Raw genomic sequence first — 21,198 nt, 5'->3', positions numbered from 1 at the left:
TACCTTTGAGAAATGTAATGGACAGCCATATGCATTCAGATCCAACCTGGCACAGCCAGCACAACCAATAAACAAGGGATATTGGCCAAATGAGCCACATTTACATGTCCTTAAAACAAATAGAGTTAGACTACTTTCCTAATAATTGTCCACCTCATGGTTCAGCTGTCAGAGATTTGAGCACTAAATGTATCAGGTCATTGCATGCATGAAATTAATATTTTAATATATATATATATATATATATATATATATATATATATATATATATATATATATAGCCTATATAAAGGAAGAGAAGCTTAGTCCTAACCCCGTAGAGATAGAGATATGCCGGTGGCATGCTACTACACCTACATGCATTTATTTATGTCAGATGGCTACTGCGTCTGCTATACAGATATAGACAACATACAGGAGGGTAATTCGTTAATTTTCTATTAACACATGAACCTCCACCTAAGCAAATAAAAAAAGTTTGACAACCCTTCCCTATTTTGGACCACCCCTCCCCCATTACATTTCGATCTGCCCCTTTGATTTTTGCATTGGGTGAAAAGTTTGAAGGAAACGTTTGCATTCAACTTTAATAATGTGCTTTACATTTGGTTTGCATTTGCGTATTGGCTGTATCCTGGGGGAGAAAAAGAAGCACGGATGGTATATTAATCATTGCATCCATGGAAAATCTGTTAATTACTGTAATCCTAAAATTTCCAACCGCTCTCCGCACATCCGACCACTATGAAGAGGTTCCCATCTGTCGTTTGGGAATCCAGCAGCAGTTGCTTTATCATCAAGCATGAAGCTTACAAACTACTTTTTTATATTGCCTATCCAGCCCAAACATCAGAGGCATAGGCCTACAGATGCATTTATCAGTCCGTTAATGTAGAAGTATTGTGGAAATGTCTGACCCGAGATGGTATTGAGGTCATTCATCTATTGATTTTTCCGTTTGAAGAGAATAAATTGACTTTGTATTGAACTTCCTTTTCTCATGGATCCGGATGTAGCGCATCCGCGACACCAATCAAACCAGACAGTCAAGAACAGAGGGGGGGAGGCGGCGGGTGGAGGAATCTTTCCCCTAGCTTGCGGGGTGCCTTTTTCTTAAGGTGGCTCCGAAGTTATGTTTAGGCCTACTGTTTCACTGGCGTTATAAAACAGAGTAATGGAGGCGTTGTCATTTCATTTTCTATATATCCCATTTAATTATGGTATTTTAGATTTAGGCCTTACGCCAACAGTATTCCATTCTAAAATTATTTTCTGTTTTGAGTATGATTTCTTATAAAAAGTGATACTTTTGTTGCCACTGTTCCATAGTTTGTAACCACAAGAACAGAAATGAGCTTTCTCTGCTATTTTAAACCGCTCCACCTTAACTGCTGCACACATCTCTATCGCCCGGCCTTTCACATCTGCCCAATGAATTAAGAGCGGATGCGATGTATCCTTTTTCAGTGGAGTGAATGGCCAATGGGAGTTGGCTTGTCGAGCAAACACTGAGCTCTACATTCTCATTCATTCAGAGTTAGACAGGCATGCAGTGTTGAAGAGCACGTCCTCGATTAGCGCTTGCTTTTGAGCATTCCGCACAACAAAAACCTACTTTGACTACTATTTACTAATTAGAATTCGAAGACGGAAGCCATTGGATATATAATTATTTGTTTTCATATTGTGAATTAATGTGCTTTTAAGAATCCTAAAAAAGCTTTTTCCTGCAATTGTTACTCCGCTTTAGGACTAAACTGGGTTGTCTGATAGATCGGCCTCAAGTGCGCAACGTTTATTGGGTGCATCAAGAAGCGTGGATTTACATTTTCTGGAACACAATGTGTAATGCACCAGATTTTGAGAAGGAATAACGAAAGAAGATAAGCTACAACATCCGTATTTGGATTTAACGCAATCGTTACGAATGTTAAGAGCTAATTAAAATACGCTTGGACAATTTCCTTGGATGGAGTTTTGGTATACTGGTTGATGGAATCGACGTTATGGATGGTTGCAGATGGGTGCGTATCTCCCCCTCAATGCGTGAAACACATTTGAAATGTCGGGTTTGGTCATAGATTCTTTGTTGCTAAAATGTAGACTGGATACATAAAATATTTCACAGCTAACCTTCCTCGGATGCAAGTAGGCTATGCGCATAGTGTTTGTTCAGAACTCCAGCTTTAGAAATTGTTGCCACTATAGTTGCATGGAATAGGCTTGTGTCGTTATTACATTTACATTTTAGTCATTTAGCAGACGCTCTTATCCAGAGCGACTTACAGTTAGTGAGTGCATACTTTTGTCATACTTTTTTCATACTTATGTCGAGATGGGTGTCCTTGGGAACACTCATCTGGTGCTTCAATCTGTAGAGTTGGCTTAATATTCTACATGCTTGTGTCCTCTACTCGGTGTGTCTATTTAACACAGGCCATTAGAATTTAGAAAGGAATCAAAACGGTCATAGTATGGTTGTCAGAGGAGAGGAGCTCACGCGCAAACACCCCTCCCCCACGGTAGCCTAGTTGTTTTCATTCATAAGGTTTCCCCCCTTATTTCGATTCGTCTCTATCACATGGGGCGTCGCTCGGACCGCTAAACCCGATGGCATAGACGTTTGATGTATGATATGGCTATAAACGGCGTATTTATGTCCTTTTTTAAAATACAATAATTAGGCTACCCATCTATATAGTGGCTAAACATAGTTGTTGTGCTACTGTGGATTTTCATGAAGCGAAGTCAATAAATTATAGAGCTCTGATCATAAGCAAGCTGTCTTCAGGTAGAGAATACTATCTGTAAATTGTATCAGTTTTTAGACCGCGCCAATATGTGTTTATTTCATTTGCGTTCCTGTTTCAACGGATACGCGTTTATAGGTAGGCCTGATACCTCGGCTAATTCCAGAATATGTTTATATCCAATAGGCCTACGAGTAACGGTATTGGGTTTAATTCGGTTGTAAAATGTGCTTTTCAAGTTCTTGAGAAGCACAATAACTTAAACATTTGCTTGAAATTACATGGACATAAAGTCGACACTGATATTGTGGGATTTTGTCGTGACCTTAGTTTTTTTTTTACCCTATTGTCTTCACATTTCCTTCAGTCTTCCGTTTAGTAATAGAATAATAAGTGAGGCAGCTCATTTTGTCCTCTTGGATCGTGGCTTCGTTCCGTCGCCGTGGCGCTTTATAATGTTAACTAGTCATACATATGTAAATTAGACCGGGAAGTGTTTGGATGTGTGGATATTGAGGAAGCTACAAAACTAGTTAAGTCTACTTTTCCACGGCTTGCTTCGCCCAGAGGGTTAAAATGTGCCATTGTAAAGGCGATGTTGATCAAATAAAATAGTTGGGCTAAGTGAACATGTTCTTAACATTGTTGAAAATGTTGAAGGTAGGCCTGCTGAAGTGTTAAAATATAGGTTTTAAAAGTACAAAATAGCGTAACCTAATCATCTCCTCAATAGACGTTGCTCTTACACTGTATTATAACAGATGATCATTGATCAAAAATGTTTGAACTATATGGAGACCATCCAGGGATCTATTGTCAGCTCTTTAGCCTTTCCCATCATGAGTTGAATCTAAAATGCTATGGGAACAGTATTCAAAACCTCCACCATCCTAGTTCACATTTACAAACGACATCCTTGTCTTTACTGATGGCCCTTCTCTGTGTCTCCCTTGCCGCTCCCTCGCAGGTTTTCTGATGCATGCCAAGTCCACGGTGAATGTCGGAAGTGGTGATCACCCCAGATGGCGCTCCAAAGTCAACATGGCCCTGGCGGTTCATTAGTGGTGATCCAGCAACCTTCCCTGGAGGGCCGGCAGAGGTCGGATTACGAGCGGGAGCTCCAGCATGCCGCCATCCTCTCCCTGGACCAAATCAAGGCCATCCGCTCCAGCAACGAGTACACAGAGGGGCCCTCGGTGGTCCGGAGGCCCCCCGCGCCCCGCATGGCACCCAGACCCGACAAGCAGCAGGAGAGGACTCACGAGGTGATCCTCGTTAATGTGAACAACAACTACGAGCGCCGGCCGGTAGGGCAGGGCCACCATGGCGGTGTGGTGGTAGTAGCCGGGGGCCAGCAGTGTAGCACCAGGGCCCCGGGCCTTAATCGCTCCACCAGTACGGGCAGCGCGGCCAGCTCAGGGAGCAACAGCAGTGCATCCTCTGAGCATGGACTCCTGGCCCGCTCGCCTCCTTCTAGACCGGGGTTGGTGGCCCTCCACCAGCACCACCACAGAGCCGAGAGGACTCAGCCTGTTCGGACTCAGCCCAAGGCGCTGCTAGCCCCCCAGCAGGGCTCTCACCCGCTGCCACCACTGGAGGCACCGCTCAAGCCCTCAGGGAAAGGGGACGTGGCGTCTGGCCACCAGTTCATCTGCGAACGCTGCGGGAAGTGCAAGTGCGGGGAATGCACAGCCCCAAGGACCCTGCCCTCGTGCCTGGCCTGCAACGGCCAGTGCCTGTGCTCGGTGGAGAGCGCCCTGGAGCATGGCACATGCATGTGCCTGGTCAAGGGCATCTTCTACCACTGTTCCAACGATGACGAAGGAGACTCGTGTGCCGACCACCCCTGCTCGCTGTCGCGCTCCCACTGCTGCTCACGCTTCCTCTGCATGGGATTACTGTCGGTACTGTTCCCCTGTTTGCTGTGCTACCCGCCCGTCAAGGGGTGCCTGAAGGCGTGCCAGGGCTGCTACGACCAAGTCAACAGGCCCGGATGCCGCTGCAAGAACTCCAACACTGTCTATTGCAAAATGGAGAGCTGGTCCCAACAGGCCCTGGAAAAGCCTTCCTGATCCCGTGTGTGTGTGGGAAGATCCCCCGTGGGGTTCTGACGATGATAATAATATTCACTATTGATGTTAATCAAACATTTTAAGCACCTCCCACCCGCTTCCCTTTCTCCAACGGGGAATCCCGCTAGGAGTAAAGCATGGAATATGAAAACCACTCAACTATTTTTATATTTCCTTTTTTTCGACAAGACCATGTTTTTACAGACCAGTGTTTGTCTTAACTGTTTCTTTCTCTCTTCAGCTACTCATTAATAATTTTCTGTTAGCTAGGCAGTTTCCCTGGTGCTTTAAGCTTCAAGTGAGAGCAGCCTCTTACCAAATCTGTGAAGGACTATCTAGCCAGGCAATATGTAGCTGTTACCACGTGTTCATAGCAAATGAGGATTGTTTGAATTCCCAGTTGCTACCACACTAAGACCATGGTTTTCTGTGCTCAAGTTGCATTCTGGAAAGCACATCCATCTCATAGTATTCTGTTGGATATGTTTGTCCCTCTCCCCCACTCATCATTCACACACATTCTGTGGCATTCTTCCCAGTTTTTGTTTCCATTTTGTAAACTGTATGCTCAAATCCATAAGAGAAATTCTGGCTATTTTTTTAAAGAAAATGTCTGTTAAAACATTTTTATTTGTTGTAAAAATATTTATTATGTGAAGCTCTATTTTATGATATTTATTGCAAAAGACAGTCTTAAATTTACTCATGTCTGAATATAACAAAATATCAATACTTACTGAAAAATTAAAGGGTGGCACAAAATAAAAAACTGTTAACTTTAATGCAGAAAATATATTAATAATGAAAAAAAAAATGTTGTCTTGATTATCCTCATTACATTGACCCTTGGGAGTGATTAGCACTGGTTTTAATGCTTTCAGGGTATTGAGATGTTTCATAAGCAGTGAATGGGTCCAAGTTTGGTTCTTGCATAATCCATAGAGTACAATTCTGAAACTGAGAACGAACTTTGGTTGATGAGTTATTTCAAGCAAGTGGTGCTTTTCTTTGCATAACTTGGAATACTTTGGTTAACAGCAAGTTGATATTTACTCATTTGTTGACGTGTGGAATTCTGCGGAAAATGACTTAGTGAGTAAAAGTTTTCAAGATATAGAACTTTCAAAATATACAGTTGAAGTCGGAAGTTTGCATACACTTAGGTTGGAGTCATTTAAACCCGTTTTTCAACCACTCCACAAATGTCTTGTTAACAAACTAGAGTTTTGGCAAGTCGGTTAGGACATCTACTTTGTGCATGACACAAGTAATTTTTCCAACAGTTGTTTACAGACAGATTATTTCACTTATAATTCACTGTATCACAATTCCAGTGGGTCAGAAGTTTACATACACTAATTTGACTGTGCCTTTAAACAGCTAGGAAAATTCCAGAAAATGATGTCATGGCTTTAGAAGCTTCTGATAGACTAATTGACATCATTTGAGTCAATTGGAGGTGTACCTGTGGATGTATTTCAAGGCCTACCTTCAAACTCAGTGCCTCTTTGCTTGACATAATGGGAAAATCAAAAGAAATCAGCCAAGACCTCAGAAAAAAAAGGTAGACCTCCACAAGTCTGGTTCATCCTTGGGAGCAATTTCCAAACGCCTAAAGGTACCACGTTCATCTGTACAAACGGTAGTACGTAAGTATAAACACCATGGGACCACGCAGCCGTCATACCGCGCAGGAAGGAGATGCGTTCTGACTCCTAGAGATGAACGTATTTTGGTGCGAAAAGTGCAAATCAATCCCAGAACAACAGCAAAGGACCTTGTGAAGATGCTGGAGGAAACCGGTACAAAAGTATCTATATCGACAGTAAAACAAGTCCTATATCGACATAACCTGAAAGGCCGCTCATCAAGGAAGAAGCCACTGCTCCAAAACCTCCATAACAAAGCCAGACTATGGTTTGCAACTGCACATGGGCACAAAGATTGTACTTTTTGGAGAAATGTCCTCTGGTCTGATGAAACTAAAATATAACTATTTGGCCATAATGACCATCGTTATGTTTGGAGGAAAAAGGGGTAGGCTTGCAAGCCGAAGAACACCATCCCAACTGAAGCACGGGGGTGACAGCATCATGCTGTGGGGGTGCTTTGCTGCAGGAGGGACTGGTGCACTTCACAAAATAGATAGCATCATGAGGAAGGAACATGATGTGGATATATTGAAGCAACATCTCAAGACATCAGTCAGGAAGTTAAAGCTTGGTCGCAAATGGGTCTTCCAAATGGACAATGACCCCAAGCATACTTCCAAAGTTGTGGCAAAATGGCTTAAGGACAACAAAGTCAAGGTATTGGAGTGGCCATCACAAAGCCCTGACCTCAATCCTATAGAAAATGTGTGGGCAGAACTGAAAAAGTGTGTGCGAGCAAGGAGGCCTACAAACCTGACTCAGTTACACCAGCTCTGTAGGAGGAATGGGCCAAAATTCACCCAACTTATTGTGGGAAGCTTGTGGAAGGCTACCCGAAACGTTTGAACCAAGTTAAACCATTTAAAGGCAATGCTATCAAATACTAATTGAGTGTATGTAAACTTCTGACCCACTGGGAATGTGATGAAATAAATAAAAGCTGAAATAAATCATTCTCTACTATTATTCTGACATTTCACATTCTTAAAATAAAGTGGTGATCCTAACTGACCTAATACAGGGAATTTTTACTAGGATTAAATGTCTGGAATTGTGAAAAACTGAGTTTAAAAGTATTTGGCTAAGTTGTATGTAAACTTCCGACTTCAACTGTAGAAAGTGCAAAACGCATCATACTTTCTGTATTTTAAATGTTCTATATCTTAACTTGATTGTTGACATGCAAAACATTTTGGGACTGTATCAACAGTGGACTAATGAAACAAATACCAAAGTAGTAGTTCAGTGGTATGCTTTTAAGAAATTCCATTTCAGCCAAGAGGTCACCACTAAACTAAGCCATAGCTTCATTCATTTGTTTAAAAAGTTGCTAGATCAGGATGTTCCCAACTCCCAAATGGTCTCCATATTGTGAGGCCACAGTGTGTGTCTAAGAAATGAGAGCCACCATTACGACTACCCAAGGCCACCTGTTCAAAGATAATAAACCAGCTATCAATGCTGAGCTTTTATGGCATGGTTCCTGCACTAAAGGCAAAGATGGGGCCGATACAGCCCCCATTTGGCCACCCCTTTTTGTCATTGAATTTATCACTCTGGAAGTTTTCTGACCCCCAGGGGATGAGCTCATCACTTCTAAAGTTGGTGGGCCTGAAATGGCAGACCGGCAACAGGAAATGTAGTGAAATATTAGGGTTTAACTTTGAGGTTAGTCTGAAATACTATGTTTCAGTTTAGCTGGAGCAGGAAACCCTTGACCTTGAGTAAAACAAGCACAGTTGTTCAGGTAGGTAAAATGTGTAATATAACTAGGTTGTGTGTTAAACATTGAGAAGGGGGTATTTATGTCAAACCAAGTGGCATTTTGTGATTTAGCTAACTAGGCTCTTGCTGGGCCCAACCTGTAGGATTCCCTGTCACTATGGTTCAACAGTTTGCATGAACAGAATAACCCTTCCAAATGGCTCCTTTTATTTAATGTGCCTTTTCACATTTTGTGGCTGGAATTTACCTTTTTTTTTACACTGAATTAAGAGTGGATTAGTGATTTGTCAATTGCCTGTTACCTTTTAGAGCTGGAATTCAAGCCCCATTTTCTCATGGCTCCTGGACATTTGCAATCAACTCTTATATATTTTTTCAGGTTTCACTTTAGATCCCTGAGACAGAGGACAGAGCTAAAACTGTATTCAGGAGGTGGCCAACAGGAAGCTGTTTACTTGATATTTTCCAGCCTGATCCAAATAAGGAAACATCTTCGCTCCCCATTTCCAGGTCTCAGATTTTAACAAGAGACCCTTAAAAGCCTTCCTTTTTTCAATCAGAAGAAATGCCTAGCGGTTAAGAGTGTTGGGCCAGTAACCAAAAGGTCGCTGGTTCTAATCCTTGAGCTGACTAGGTGACAAATCTGCCAATGTGCCCTTGAGCAAGGTACTTAACCCTAAGTTGTTCTGGAGAAGAGTGACTAAAATGTAAATGCCAAAATAATGTAAGGGTCTTAATATATGTTTCCCTTTTCAAGGATCCCACTCCAAGAAATTATTTGTCATCATCGCCCCTACAAGCTTCCATATTATTATTCATCATCCTCGTGTCAAGTCCCACGCTGGGGTGAAAGTCAATCTGAGTCAGTTAAGTAATTCCATGGCACAAGTTGCCACAAAGCGAACTGGCTCCCTCGCACTTGATGCAGAGTAAATTTAGCAGCACCACACGCCCACTGGGTGCTATTTTTGAGTGTGTAAAGCTTGGCGGCCCTACTCCCGGGGCCCTCTGACAGCATTGGGGCCTTGAGAGTGCAAACATGCATGACTACCGTGTGAGTCACCACGGTGGAACCTCCAACCCACAAGCTCTGCTGCCTTCCGGGGCTGTCCTTAGCCAGGGCACTGCTGCTGACGCTGAAGGTCTTCTATAAACACTCCCCGGAGCATTCGTCACCAAAGGCAAAGCTCAGCTTTCAGTTTGCCTAACCTCGGTGCCTTTCCATTATTTTCTTAATACCATCTACAGTGGGGAGAACAAGTATTTGATACACTGCCGATTTTGCAGGTTTTCCTACTTACAAAGCATGTAGAGGTCTGTAATTTTTATCATAGGTACACTTCAACTGTGAGAGACGGAATCTAAAACAAAAATCCAGAAAATCACATTGTATGATTTTTAAGTAATTAATTTGCATTTGATTGCATGACATAAGTATTTGATACATCAGAAAAGCAGAACTTAATATTTGGTACAGAAACCTTTGTTTGCAATTACAGAGATCATACGTTTCCTGTAGCTCTTGACCAGGTTTGCACACACTGCAGCAGGGATTTTGGCCCACTCCTCCATACAGACCTTCTCCAGATCCTTCAGGTTTCGGGGCTGTCGCTGGGCAATACGGACTTTCAGCTCCCTCCAAAGATTTTCTATTGGGTTCAGGTCTGGAGACTGGCTAGGCCACTCCAGGACCTTGAGATGCTTCTTACGGAGCCACTCCTTAGTTGCCCTGGCTGTGTGTTTCGGGTCGTTGTCATGCTGGAAGACCCAGCCACGACCCATCTTCAATGCTCTTACTGAGGGAAGGAGGTTGTTGGCCAAGATCTCGCGATACATGGCCCCATCAATCCTCCCCTCAATACGGTGCAGTCGTCCTGTCCCCTTTGCAGAAAAGCATCCCCAAAGAATGATGTTTCCACCTCCATGCTTCACGGTTGGGATGGTGTTCTTGGGGTTGTACTCATCCTTCTTCTTCCTCCAAACACGGCGAGTGGAGTTTAGACCAAAAAGCTCTATTTTTGTCTCATCAGACCACATTACCTTCTCCCATTCCTCCTCTGGATCATCCAGATGGTCATTGGAAAACTTCAGATGGGCCTGGACATGCGCTGGCTTGAGCAGGGGGACCTTGCGTGTGCTGCAGGATTTTAATCCATGACGGCGTAGTGTGTTACTAATGGTTTTCTTTGAGACTGTGGTCCCAGCTCTCTTCAGGTCATTGACCAGGTCCTGCCATGTAGTTCTGGGCTGATCCCTCACCTTCCTCGTGATCATTGATGCCCCACGAGGTGAGATCTTGCATGGAGCCCCAGACCGAGGGTGATTGACTGTCATCTTGAACTTCTTCCATTTTCTAATAATTGCGCCAACAGTTGTTGCCTTCTCACCAAGCTGCTTGCCTATTGTCCTGTAGCCCATCCCAGCCTTGTGCAGTTCTACAATTTTATCCCTGATGTCCTTACACAGCTCTCTGGTCTTGGCCATTGTGGAGAGGTTGGAGTCTGTTTGATTGAGTGTGTGGACAGGTGTCTTTTATACAGGTAACGAGTTCAAACAGGTGCAGTTAATACAGGTAATGAGTGGAGAACAGGAGGTCTTCTTAAAGAAAAACTAACAGGTCTGTGAGAGACGGAATTCTTACTGGTTGGTAGTTGACCAAATACTTATGTCATGCAATAAAATGCAAATTAATTACTTAAAAATCATACAATGTGATTTTCTGGATTTTTGTTTTAGATTCCGTCTCTCACAGTTGAAGTGTACCTATGATAAAAATTACAGACCTCTACATGCTTTGTAAGTAGGAAAACCTGCAAAATCGGCAGTGTATCAAATACTTGTTCTCCCCACTGTAAATGGAAATTAGCATTAATTGACTGCAGGGATGGTTTTGGACAGGATGTTTTTTTTATGCCTGTTGTTGGTTTTGTTTGCTGAAGTTATGAAATGTTTTTGCACTTTGTTGGGTGAAACTGTTTCTGAGAGATGGAGGGAACCATATGGTGGTGAATGTAGATACGTTTCTGGTTCAATGTTTTTGGAAATATTTTTCCCAAAACATTGGAAAATCATCTAAATGGAGTAAAAGTGAAAGATAACAGCTAACATATAACTCCTCCTACAATCAAATCAACATTTATTTGTCACATGCTTTGTAAACAACAGGTGTAGACTAACAGTGAAATGCTTACTTACGGGTCCTTTTCCAACAATGCAGAGTTAAGATAAAATAGTGACACAAGGAATAAATACACAGTGGATGATAATAATAATAATAATAATAATAATAGCGAGTAAAAATAACATGGCTATATACAGGAAGTACGAGGTCAGTAAGGTAGCAACATACCTACAGGTAGGGTTAAAGTGACTAGGCAACAGGGTAGACAGTAGCAGCAGCATATGGGGTGAGTGTGTGTGGCGTCAGTATGCATGTGTGCACGTGCTATGTGTGGGCGTATGTAGTGTGTGTTGGGATGCAAGTGTGTGGGTAGAGTCAGTGCAAGAGAGTTAGTGCAAAAAAGGGTAAACGCAGCTAGTCCGGGTAGCCATTTGATTAAGTCTTTTTTTAGCAGTCTTATGGCTTTTGGGTAGTAGCTGTTCAGGGTCCTGTTGGTTCCAGACTTGGTGCACTAATACCGCTTGATGTGCGGTAGCAGAGAGAACAGACTATGGCTTGGGTGGCTGGAGTCTTTCACAATTTTTTGTGTAGAGGTCCTGAATGGCAGGGAGCTCGGCCCCAGTGATGTACTGGGCCGTACTCACTATCCTCTGTAGCGCCGTGTGGTCGGGTACCTCGCATTAGCCGTACCAAGCGGTGATGCAGCCAGTCAAGATGCTCTCAATGGTGCAGCTGTATAACTTTTTGAGGATCTGAGGGCCCATGCCAAATCTGTTCAGCCTCCTGAGGGGAAGAGGCACTGACGTGCCCTCTTCACAACTGTGTGGGTGTGTGTGGACTATGTTAATTCCTTAGTGATGTGAACACCTAGGAACTTGAAGCTCTCGACCCGCTCCACTACAGCCCCATCAATGTGGATGGGGGCGTGCTCGCCCCTCCGTTTCCTGTAGTCCACGAACAGCTCCTTTGTTTTGCTTACATTGAGGGAGAGGTTGTTGTCCTGGCACCACACTGCCAGATCTCTGACCTTCTTCCTATAGGCTGCCTCGTCGTCGGTGATCAGTCTTACCACCGTTATGTCCTCAGCAAACTTGATGATGGAGTTGGAGTCGTGTGCAGCCATGCAGTTGTGGGTGAACAGGGAGTACAGGAGGGACTAAGCACACATCCCTGAGGGGCCCCTGTGTTGATGGTCAGTGTGGCGGATGTGTTGTTGCCTACCCTCACCACCTGGTTTCTATTGTGAGGCTGGTTGGTTACAACGAAAACACATTTCCTTTAGTGACCTTTTTTATAATTCACATGAGTAATAATCAATGTTTTATCAGGTGCTACGACTACTTTTGCAGAGGTGTTCCATTGGAACCATGCCTCTTTGCATTTGCTCCTTGGTTTCACACACAGGGCCAGGGTGTAAACCCTTCACACATTGTCCCGAAGTGCCATTTGTCTATGCAGTGTTACTGCCATCTGATACCACACATTATTCCCAAGCTCCTCTTCCTGTCTGTCCCAGTACGGGATAAGGAGGCAATCATTCAGAGGGATCCTATTGTAATTAATGGCCAGGCGCGTTTGAGAGATGAGCTTTGCGCTAGATCAATAGATCAATTTTATTTCATCACCGGGATTGATTGATCAGCATGCAGAAGGCCACTTCTTCCCAGACTGATCACAAAGTCACAGCTAATGCCTCCTAACCTAAGGTAAATATGTGTTCTACTATCACCAAATTCAATCAAAGTGAAGTGGCCGATGCGTTTATCTAACAAATGTAACTAGAGGTGAAGACGGTTTGATCAGAATTATGTCAAGAATTGCTCGTCTGGGTCTGGGAAGGTGTAGAAAAGAGAATTACATCTAGATATTTTAAAACAACATTTGGATGGCTGTGTTCTGAAAAAGTACACCAACAAAATCTCCACCTATTTTCTCAAACTTTGTAGGCTACAGAGTTACAGTACAGTGTACTTGATGACCTGCAGTATATTAGCTATGTATACTGCTCTTCCTTCTGGCCGGATGGGCCCACACTGATAAGATCATGTCCTTGCTCCTTTCTTAACAGCCCCCAGAGCTATGTTCAATCCCCCTCCCTCTCCTTTCTTTTTTTCCTTGATATCTCAACCAAAGAAAAAAATGCCTCCCAAAACTTCAAAAAATAAAAGAGCTTAAATCATTCTTTGGAGGCATTGGCCCCTTTCGGAGTGTGTGTGTGTGTGTGTTTGTGTTTTCACCCTATTTTGTAAAGATTAGACTATGCATCCAGCCAGATGGTTCCCGTCTGCTGACTTTTTTCAATTCACTTCCTCTCCTCACAGACAGCCTGTGCCCCTCCCCTGCTCCCCCTCTCTCTCTATCTCTCTCTCTCTCCTTCCTCACCCCCTTCCCTCCCTCCCCAATGGCTCCTCTGCTATGCGGCTGGAAATAATATTTTATTGCCCAGTTGTTCGGAAGTGACCTCCTGCCCTTGATTAGATAGGGCCAAGTCCTATTTGAGCTGGCAGTCCCCCCCCCCACCCCCCATCCAACCTACCTCTCCTCCCCCCTTTTCACTGGCAGGCTTGGTGATCCTGTGTAAGGGACAACAATGGGGGGGCTTTAGTCCATCCGGCTCTCGGCTGGGGGGATCGGGTGGGGGTAATGTCATAAAAATAAAATAAAAATGTGTCGGGAGGGAGATGTTATCCTCTCTCCGTTGCTGGTTTGCCCTTCCTCCCTTGCTTTCCTCCCGCCTTCTTGATGACCCTCAATAGGGGCCTCAAAGGTTCCCTTTTAATCTGAACTATTAGTGGACCCTTGAGTCAACTGTGAGTGGTCAACAGGTGAGCAACAGTTCAGTGATGGCTGCTCAGATATTTGGCCTTTGATGGGTCCCTATTTGGTTACTTACTTTAATTGATCTGCGTTAGCGCCTTGTTAAGAACTCACATTTCAGAAAACTTCAGCATTGATCACAGGAATTCCATTTCCCTGCTCTGTCAGAAGTGGAATTCCAAATACCAAAGCACTTCTTTAGAGGATCAAGATGGAGGTCTAAACAGTGAGTCAGTCACTTGATTGTTCAAAATGACCAATTAGTTTATTAGGTTCCTTCTAAAACCAGATCACAGCAATAGTTTCTCAAATGACAAAGATATCTAATATTATGGATAACCACCATATGAAACCTGAGACTCTGCAACTAGATGTGTACCGAACCACAGCGTAGCATTGCAAAAAAAAACAACAACAGTGGTAGGAACACTGACAAAATCTACAAAATAGGTTTGGAGGAATTTTGTGTATTCTCGTTCTGTTAGTTGGACACAAAACATAGTATTTGGCAGTTAGAAAGTATATATTTTATTTAACCCTTATTTTATCAGCAGAAAGAAAAACGTATTTTGATGCGCTCTAGAGAACAACATATACTTCGTTTTACCTGCATTCAGTAATAATTTGTCAGTAATAAGGTCCTCAATCAGCTTTCTGAATTGCCCTAGAGACATGATAAACTGCATCTAAAGGCTTTAATGAAGTGGCAGCGGCATTCATAAATTATCAGACTTATTTTGATGCGCTCTAGAGAACAACATATACTTAGTTTTACCTGCATTCAGTAATAATTTCAGGTCAATAAAGTTTTCTGTAATACAATGAAGGCAGACTGTAGTTCAGATAGAGCCTGGTCAACCGAGGGGGCAATAGCATACACAACAGTATCATTGGCATAGAAGTGCAGGTTACAATATTTTACAGGATAGTCAATATTGTTAATGTAAGCAGTAAAAAGTACAGGACCCAGAATCGACCCCTGCGGCACACCTTTCGTAAAATATCCAGGAAACCTGATTTAACACCATCAGTAGATATACATTGAGTTATATCTGTCAAGTAATTTTTAAACCAGTTACATGCAGCCTGGTCTAGGCCAATTGAAGAAAGCCTCTGAATTAGCAGTGAGTGATCAACAGTATCAAAAGCTTTTGACAGGTCAATGAAGAGGGCAGCTCAATGTTGCCTTTTATCCATACAGTTAGCCACATCTATAACTAGGGATGCAGCAGAGATAGATAGTTATATGACCTGGTCTAAAACCTGACTGATGTACATTTGGAATACATTTCAAAGATAATAAAGATCTTAGCTGAGAATTCATCAAGGATTCTAATATTTTAGCTAGGCAAGAAAGTTTAGAAATAGGCCGACAATTATTTAGGTCACAACGGTCACCACCTTTGTGAAGGGGGAGTACATGGGCCACCTTCCAAACCTTGGGGATAGTACCAGATATAATTGTCAGGTTAAAAATATGGGTTAATGATTCAGCCATCAGGGGGGCAGAGAGCTGCAGCAAAAATAGAACAAGCATATCAGCTCCAGTGGATGTTTTTACATACATTTTAAGCAAGGCATCTATCACATCACAGATAGTAAATTGTTGAAATGAAAACAAATGTTGACAGGTTAACCATTGAGTCAGCTAGAGGCTGGCAGAGGGAAGAGCAGTCGATTGACTGACCAGAGTCAACTACACCACCATTTCTCTCAAATAAAATGATGATTAAAAGCATCACTTATCCCATTCTTCTGTTATGATGCTAGAGTCAGACATAGAGCTTATGCAGGGAAGAAGATTCGTACGAAAATTTGTACGCTTCTCAAAAATGTTGAAGGACTAGCAGAGTCAGGGATAGAGCTTAAAAAGTAGCTTGATTTAGCTTTCTTAATCAAAATAGTACATCTATTTCTCAGTTGTCTGAAAGATTGCCAGTCCACTACAGAGTCAGTTTTCCTTGCTTTGGCCCAGGCCTGATTTCTCATCTGAAGAAGCTCAGATAACGTAGAACAAAACCAAGGGTACGATCTATCTTTGACTCTGAATTGTTTAAAAGGGACATGTTTATCTGCCAGAGGAATAAATATGGAGGAGACATTTTCTAGAGCCAACTCAGGGTCAGGAATACAGGAGACAGTGGCTAAATCAGAGTAGAACATGTCATGTAAAAACCCTTGAGCAGAAAACTTTAAAAAATGTATCTTCTTAATTAAACGAGGATTAGTGCTTTGCTGTTTTGTATCTCTAATACATACTATGGGACAATGATCACTGAGATCATATGCAAATACTCCAACAGACAAATATTTACAGGGGTTTAAAGGGGTAAGAATTAAATCAATCAATTAAGTGTTAACAGGGTTTTTCACATTTAGCCCTGTGTGTTTTGGAGATTAATTGAGTCAGATTAAAATATGTGCTCTTAAATTGATCTGAGGCCGGGGATAGCCAATCCAGATTCAAATCCCCTAAAATGACCAACTCCAAGGACAGAAAAGTATTACTTGGTGGTTTAACATAGGAGGTATGAGTCAAGCAGACAGGATTCAATTTTCCGCCCTTGTTAGTCTCCTTCTCTTATGGTACTATAAACCTATAACAAAACCCCTGGTCTCCTGTTTAACCCTGTTAATGAAGGCCAGCCATTTGAATAGGTGAGAATACAGAATCAGCACTCTGAAAACAGCACTCCTACTTCCATGGAGGAACTGAGCTCATGTTGTTGTTTCCTCCCCCCCAAAAATCCCTACCTAATATAAAATGTAACTACTGATAGACATTTGCTAGGCTAACTAGCTAGCTATCTCTTAAAATGCAATGTAGACAAAATGCTGCTATGTGAATCTACCTACTGGTAAGTTAGAGATTGTTTTGCCTAGTGGGGAGCCCCTCTAACCCCCTACAGGGCTTCTGGAGGAGGGGGGTCCCCGAACAGGAAGCATTGAATCCCCCTCTTCTCTATGTGCTTGAGGGGACCCCCAGATCAAAGGCGAGGCACACAGAAAAGGCTTATCTGTTGTTGATTTTGGGCTTATAGTGAAGCACAGGGTTCTAGAAATGTGTCTGGGAATTACAGGGCCAGATCATACAATCCTTCTTTTCATCTTCTTATGCTTTTGTTCTTCAAGGGCTTTGAAATGGGGGGATCCGTTCACTATTCGGTGCCTTAAAGTGTACGTAAAAAATGACAGAGAGACGATAAGTAAAAAGCCTTTCTTCTAGGCGACGAGGAAGTGACTTAACCAAAAACAAATGTCCAGACTGTATAAAAAGTGGAAATAAAAATCACAACCTAGAGACATTTCGATGAAGCCGGGTTTCTTTAAACTTTTTCTTCTGGAATTCCTTAATATTGAGCACAGTTCATACGGTGGCTGGTGTGTAGGCTACGTGCACCAGGGTCCAGTTCCATATCGCTCCCCTTTCTGTAAAAGTTGCATTAACATTTCAATTTCGAACTCTGCTAGAGGCTCGATTTGATCTCCATTGTGTTCAATAGTGGCATTATGCTGGAGGGGTAACAGAAGCTGTAGGGCAGCCTTTCTTCCAGCTGTAAGTTCTTATTAACTACGTCCCCTCTATAATACGCCCCAGCTTGACTTGTAGAGATCACATCCCCTTCATAGAAACAGCCATGTCAATCAAAGCCGGGGCTCCACTTGGTCAAAGTACACTGTCGGATGATTGACACCTCAGACTATGTGTGTGGACTCTATACAGCCTGTTGTTAGCCCACCAGCAGGACACATTCTTTTAAACCTGTGAGTTTTGTTTATCTCCGTTGGAGATGCTGAAAATTGCAGGTAGAACAAACGTGTGACACGTTGAATAACTAACTCCTGATCCTGATTTCCTTTGTTGTGTCAAGATAGATATATATTTTTTTTTTAGGAAGAGTCAGTTTGTCTTCATGCTTATGACAGTATTTCAGTTATAATTTAGGACAGAGTTATAACAGGATTATAGATGCCAGTAGGTCTCCTAGTTTATTATTCATGCTCTTATGTAGGGGGGGACAATTCTTACTTCAATAACTTTATAACTGAGTTCAACACAGTATGTCTTCTATGGCTCTTATGGCCAGGCTTCAAATCTAACAGGCTTCAAATCTAATAGGCTTCAAATCTAACAGGCTTCAAATCTAGAAAGCTTCAAATATGGCGGAGAGCAAAACGCCTTCCCAGACAGGCCCTTTTCTCTGCATCTGTTTCAGGGTGCTCTTGAGGAATAGCTGGGTGGGTTTTGTGTGGGTGAGAAGTTGAAAGGAAACTCCAGCCACCCTCGCCTGCAAATCTCACACCATCACTCAGGATGAATCGAACGGCAATGCTTTGGAGAAGAGAGAGGGATAGAATGTGAGGAAAAAAAGTGAAACCAGCTGTTTGGAAGTGCCTCGTCTTTACGACATTGCAGCAACGCGGGCTCATAACTGAGTCCAAGTTTTGCCACAATCAAACGCTCCATTTGCCTTTACCGGAATATTACAGAAGTTATGCGGTGGTCTTTTTCGGGGGGGTTCTCGTGTATTTACACCCTCCAATATATATACGTGATATGGCATGTACGTACTGTAGCATAGCTGTAGACAACAAAGGGTTCTCTAATGTTTTCCTGCCTGAGGGAATAGTACACACTGGACCCACATCAATCCTCCAGTCTGCTCCGCTATGCCATGCTACCAGGTGCACACTTAAAAGACCTTTGGTGGGCGAGCCCAGAGCCCGGCCCGTACTTAAAACAGCCCCCACATCATCACCAGTGGTGCTTGAATGGATGGGCTTTGGGATTGGGAGGTTCAAATTCTGGCTATATGTTAAAAGAAAAAGGTGATATTTTACCACAGACTTTTCCTTTACTTCCTTTACTTTCCTTTGCACTGAGCTTTGAGTGATCATGGGGCTCAGAAAGTACTGTTGCACTGCTAAAAGGTGACTTTGTGTTACAGCTCCTTGAAGATATACTGTGTGGAGAAATGTATAACTGTGATGTAAAAGTTGCCAAACTTAGGTACACATGGGGGACAAATTCTTTGGACTTTCTGACTACCTTCCAAAGGAAACAATATATACTCATAGAGATAAGAAAGCTGTCAAGACCTGTAAAATGGCAATAAATCGGCTTCCTAATTATGGAAAATGATTTACATTCATGCTAAAGGTCATTTCCTGCTTACATGCTTATATAAGTAGTCTTTGCATATCTGGAAACAAAATCTCAACTGTGGGTGATCCCTATGTGTTAATGAGTCAAATTGAACTACATAAATCAACTTTCATTTCGCCAAAGTTCATGCTCTTGCAAAGGAAGTGCACAGCAATCGTCAATCTGGTGAAAAGCCTGGAGGTCGTGGGTGTGGTTGAAAGTTTAGAGCACTGTAGGTGCTGATGAGTACTTCCCCCCCACCCCCACCATCTACATGTGAATGAAACCTGCTCGTTGACTTGGTATACTCCACCACCGTGGAGGCCCCTGGGTATAAGAGTGTAAGCTTTTTTGTTTTCATTTGTTTTTCCCTTTTTCCCTCCTCAGTTCTGATCAAGTTGGCTGGGCTCTTTCAGGAGGGGGCCCCTTGGTCGGGGGGATGAGAGGAGAAGGGGAAGGAGGGGATTGACTGGGATACATTGAGTTTTCTAAGTCAGGAAGGAAGGAAGGAAGGAAGGAAGGAAGGAAGGAAGGAAGGAAGGAAGGAAGGAAGGAAGGAAGGAAGGAAGGAAGGAAGGAAGGAAGGAAGGAAGGAAGGAAGAAGAAACACTTTCCTAAGTGCCACTGTTTAGGTGACATGGCTTGAGCAGACAACATGACAGTTTCAGATGGGTGGAGTCCTCTTCAGGAGTGACCCACTCCTCAGAGGCGGATAAAGGCAAAAAAACATTCTCAGGCTGGAGAGGGATGTGGTCTCTGTGATTCTTTCATAATGCCGTTTAGAATTCAAAATGCCTCACATTTTGTTTATTAGGTAGACTCCTAGGTTTTAAGCTCTCTGGAAAATAACAGGTTAATAATAGATGCAAGCATTTCACTGGGGAAAATGCAACTCTTTATAAGTGCAGATGATAAGAAAAGAAGAACATTATTACAGTTTGAATTAGTCTACAATTTCCAACATATTCTCAGTGATCTGGTTTGGCGTGCTTTGTTTAGAGCAGGGCTCTCCAACCTTGTTCCTGGAGAGCTACCCTCCTGTAGGTTTTCACTCCAACCCCAGTTGTAACTAACCTGATTCAGCTTATCAACCAGCTAATTATTAGAATCAGGTGTGCTAGATTGGGTTTGGAGCAAAAACCTACAGGACAGTAGCTCTCCAGGAACGGGGTTGGAGAGCCCTGGTTTAGAGAGTCCGTGTTGACTTGTGTTAGGGAAGTTACTTAGAAAATAAAGTTTACCAAGCTACCAATTACTTCACACTGGAATAAGTTAAGCTACACTAAAGCTTCCCTTAAGAAAAATATAGTTTACTTAACTAAAGTTACTTTGAAAAAGTAGTTCACTACATCCAAACTACTTTGTGAAAAATTATCAAATGTAAATCTGAAATGCCATAGACTACAATTTGCAAGAACAGATCACTTGGGATCAAATGCTACCCGCATGTGTAATTTAGCCTATTAAACACAAAAACTATGTTTCAAGTGAGAATTAGGCAGGTCTGATGCTGATAAAGAAAGGAAAGTATTGCCTACTTCACCCATACCTAGATTTGAAATTAGTTCAGCTACCACCAAGCTACTGCAAAATGTAGTTCAATTACTAGTTCACCTTCATGTAGTTTCACTTCTCCCTAACACTGGACAGAGGCTGTAGACTTCTGCAGCTAGGCTACATCTGCACACCAGTCCACTTATGGAAAACATTTCTGGCCCCCAGCACGCTTTTGGCCGTGTCCTCCATGATTGAAGATCAGCCAGATAACAATATCTGCTGACCAATCAAAGGCTGGGATCCCTACATCATCCCACAGGTTGGCCTTCCAACAGGCTGCTGGAGAGAGTGCTTTTATTAAAAGCCAACCAATCAAAAGTCACAGAGATGATCCAATCCTACAGTGGGCCAACCTACA

The 21,198-nt window shown here is 42.7% G+C and overlaps 1 protein-coding gene across 1 annotated transcript; it reads left to right on the top strand.

The window, feature by feature from the left end:
- The first annotated feature begins 1,533 nt into the window (after window positions 1–1,533).
- Window positions 1,534–5,626, top strand: LOC311104927 (protein sprouty homolog 1-like). The gene is made up of 2 exons (XM_084146910.1): window positions 1,534–2,024; window positions 3,718–5,626. The coding sequence occupies exon 2, from the start codon at window positions 3,773–3,775 to the stop codon at window positions 4,820–4,822; it is 1,050 nt and encodes a 349-aa protein (XP_084003036.1). The 5' UTR covers window positions 1,534–2,024; window positions 3,718–3,772; the 3' UTR covers window positions 4,823–5,626.
- Window positions 5,627–21,198: the final 15,572 nt, after the last annotated feature.

Source organism: Coregonus lavaretus, assembly GCF_964263955.1.
Source record: "Coregonus lavaretus genome assembly, chromosome: 29".
Lineage (NCBI taxonomy): Eukaryota > Metazoa > Chordata > Actinopteri > Salmoniformes > Salmonidae > Coregonus > Coregonus lavaretus.
The sequence above is the reverse complement of the archived record's forward strand: the minus strand, read 5'-3'. Positions and strand labels throughout refer to the sequence as shown.

What these genes read in the sequence shown, in the direction of transcription:
- LOC311104927 (XM_084146910.1), top strand. Translation starts at nt 3,773, where the DNA reads ATGGCGCTCCAAAGTCAACATGGCCCTGGCGGTTCATTAGTGGTGATC.